At 36.5% G+C, this 2,996-nt stretch overlaps 1 protein-coding gene across 1 annotated transcript in view; it reads right to left on the bottom strand.

The window, feature by feature from the left end:
- Positions 1-399, bottom strand: part of SARC_09317 (Ras-like protein Rab-11B) — a gene marked incomplete at both ends in the record, with an annotated part of 3,713 nt that extends 3,314 nt beyond the window's left edge. The window contains one exon of the mRNA XM_014296669.1: positions 294-399. Within this exon, the coding sequence (XP_014152144.1) occupies positions 294-399 (106 nt within the window). The remainder of the gene's footprint in view (positions 1-293) is intronic.
- Between the last annotated feature and the right edge of the window lie 2,597 nt (positions 400-2,996).

Genomic DNA, 2,996 nt, shown 5'->3' with positions numbered 1-2,996 from the left:
GTATATATAGAGTATGAGGTTTTATAATCATAGCTATTCCAATGTGCGAGAATGTATTGCCCTTCATCAATTTGTAGCCTCCTCGAAAAAGAGCTCTGTACTGAATAATAAAGACTAGGTGTTTTGCATCCAGCATTATGTCTGGTACTTTAACAAGCTTAATATTTAATGCAAGAGGCAATAGTACACACTCCAAGAGGCTACATATTCCATATGCATACCACATACACACGGGCGCACATAAAGTTATTGGCGTGCACGAGTGGTTACAAACAGAATGGGTCGAAACATACCGATGAGGACTATTTTGAACAAGTAATCGTAGGTATCATTATCTATGTCGTTTGTGGGCTTCTCCTCAGTTTCTGCCGCAGGAGCGGTGTCGTCATTGTTAGACATTTTATTATCGAGTAATTTTCTACGTTCAAGCACAACACTATTGCCTTGGAAGGTTATGGATGTCTATTTACTTCAAATCTGGAGGATATGTAATTAAGTACAAAACACATCTAAAATTGTATTCATTTTTATAATGTTCACTTTGTATTGGTGTGATTCGATCAAATGAACTTTGAAATTGTTGGGAAATGGAAATAGTCTATGCACCCACAGGAGGCCACAGCCATATAAACTTGTAGGGGCTAAAAATATTTTAGTATTAAACCTTAACGTGTCGAAATAAGCTTTCCTTTATTATTATTTTGTCACAAACGAAGTTTTATTTTGGTATGCATTTTTTATATATAAAATCAACATATGTTTTTAAAAATGAAGGCTATGAAAAAACAAAATCTATATAATAATAGGAGGTGCTGCTGCTGTTTTCAGGTTTCTTGGGCTGCAACTTCAAGTTGCAACTTGCAAAATATTGTAAAAACAATACATAGAACATATAAATAATATACAGCAACCCACTGAACTGACTAATATCTTCGTCTGTTCCTTGCGGACGTGCAGTGAGCGGTGGAAAGAAGTTATACTATCTGTACAAATATTACTACTGCTTGTACTGTGATATGCTGAATAGGGTGCATGTAGCGGGGGAACTTGGGGTTCTCGGAAGTGAGAAATGGCAGTCACGTGTATTACTTTGTCAGGGGTTTAGAATTCAATACCTTTTACCTTTGTACCAAGTTAACCGCTTGGAAAATTCTCGCGCGGAAGAGTGAGCATGAACAGTATGCAAACGTTTGCTTATTGCATTTGAATTCCTGACGAAATTAATTGAGAAGTATATCTTTTCTCGCCCATGTTGCTGTAGTGTAAGATTCGCTCACGAGGTTTGCTATCGTATCTGTATCTATAAAAGCTAGACTATAGGGTCTGTGTATGGAAGCTAAATTTATATATGGCTGCGATACGTCGAGTGTAGGAAAAATTTGACAAGAAGCAATGAGTGGGCTGAAGATTTTTTTATGTTCAATCAGTCTATCAACTAAGGCGGTTCAATGTTTGCCTTCGAATATTATATATTTGTCAAATTTTGATGATGCTTTTTAATAATTTCGTCCGGGTCTCCTATAGGAGACTACACTTAATAGCTTGATATGCTATTAAAAAGTCGATAAATATCCCCAGTTACTTTGTATATTTTAATAACTTGATGTGCTTTTTTTAATAAAAAAAGTCGTATCCCCAGTTAAAATAATTGTTTAAAAACAAAATGATTTTTTTTTAAATATATATTTAGACCGTGCACCAATGCAGCCTTGTTTACACGAGATCTAAATTAAATTTGGGCGCCCAGATTTCAGATTTGGGCCCTATGTACCAAGAAGTTCGGACCGGAGTGGATAAATTCAAAAATCATGGCCCTCTGGATCAGGGTCGCGAGCAGAAATCAGGTTTCTTTCGACGACATCGTAATTGAGCAGAGACCCAAATCTAGAGGGCCATGCAAAAATTGCACCGGATCGCGCATGAAGTGATTGAAGTCTTAGCCCAGAAGGTAGAAAGGCGAACTCGAGATGATTCTTCCTTGCAACCAATAATATTATAAGGAACTCAAGATAACATTTTTATTGGTCAATAATTTCGTCCGCCAAGATCCCTTCTGGGGGGTTGAAAACACTGAAACCCTACATAAAAGAAGCAGAAACAGTGTTGATGAGCAAGAGATAAGACAGAAATTTGGGGATAGGATATTTACTCTACAAGATATATTTCAAATTATGGATCCAAATATTAGTTATATTTTTAATTATAGGTTGGTCCAAATTGAACAACATAGAGTATTTGGCTCCTCCATCAGGATGTAAATTTAGTAAGAGCCGAAAAATTTAAAATCAATACTTCAAATATGAAATAGGCATAGAATTCGGGTTTTATGTATATTGCGGTTACTATTATAATAGTCCTACAAATGAACTTACTATTGTGGATGTCTGTTGATTTTTAAAACATAGGATCGCACACATAGGGTGAAACCACGTCCCGTCTCCACAATACGGTTTTAGGGTGGATTGAGCCTCTAGTAATCTAGTTGATTGATAGTTCGCTTCAGAGCAACTTGTAAAGCTCTCAGCAGAAAGCGTCTATACTATCTCGAGCGCTAGTCACATGCGCGCACTCACAGCAATTTACATAACAACCGAGTTATATAGAACTTCACATGCATGTTGGGATAAACATCTCAGCGTAGTTTCATTAATGTCAGGATAACTCTCAATCTAGTACTTCAAATCCGCCATCGTTACAGAAGCGATACAGCACTAGGGGTTGGTATCATTCTATACAAATAACTGAGCATTCGAATCGAAACAAATAACATGTCGGAATCACTTCACGATCATCTGGTATCAGAATTTGAGACTGCTTGGGAGAGCGAGAGCGAGAAGGATGTCTCGCTAAAAACGCTTCAATTGCTCCTAGGTATATATTTTATGTAACGATGTGACTAATTTGTAGGATTAAATATATGTACGTGCTTGAAAATAGGTCAAATCTGAAAAGTACACGAAAAGTGTGTATGAATATACATATATATATACATACAT

The sequence above is a fragment of the Sphaeroforma arctica genome (genome assembly GCF_001186125.1).
Source record: "Sphaeroforma arctica JP610 unplaced genomic scaffold supercont1.934, whole genome shotgun sequence".
Lineage (NCBI taxonomy): Eukaryota > Ichthyosporea > Ichthyophonida > Sphaeroforma > Sphaeroforma arctica.
The sequence above is the reverse complement of the archived record's forward strand: the minus strand, read 5'-3'. Positions and strand labels throughout refer to the sequence as shown.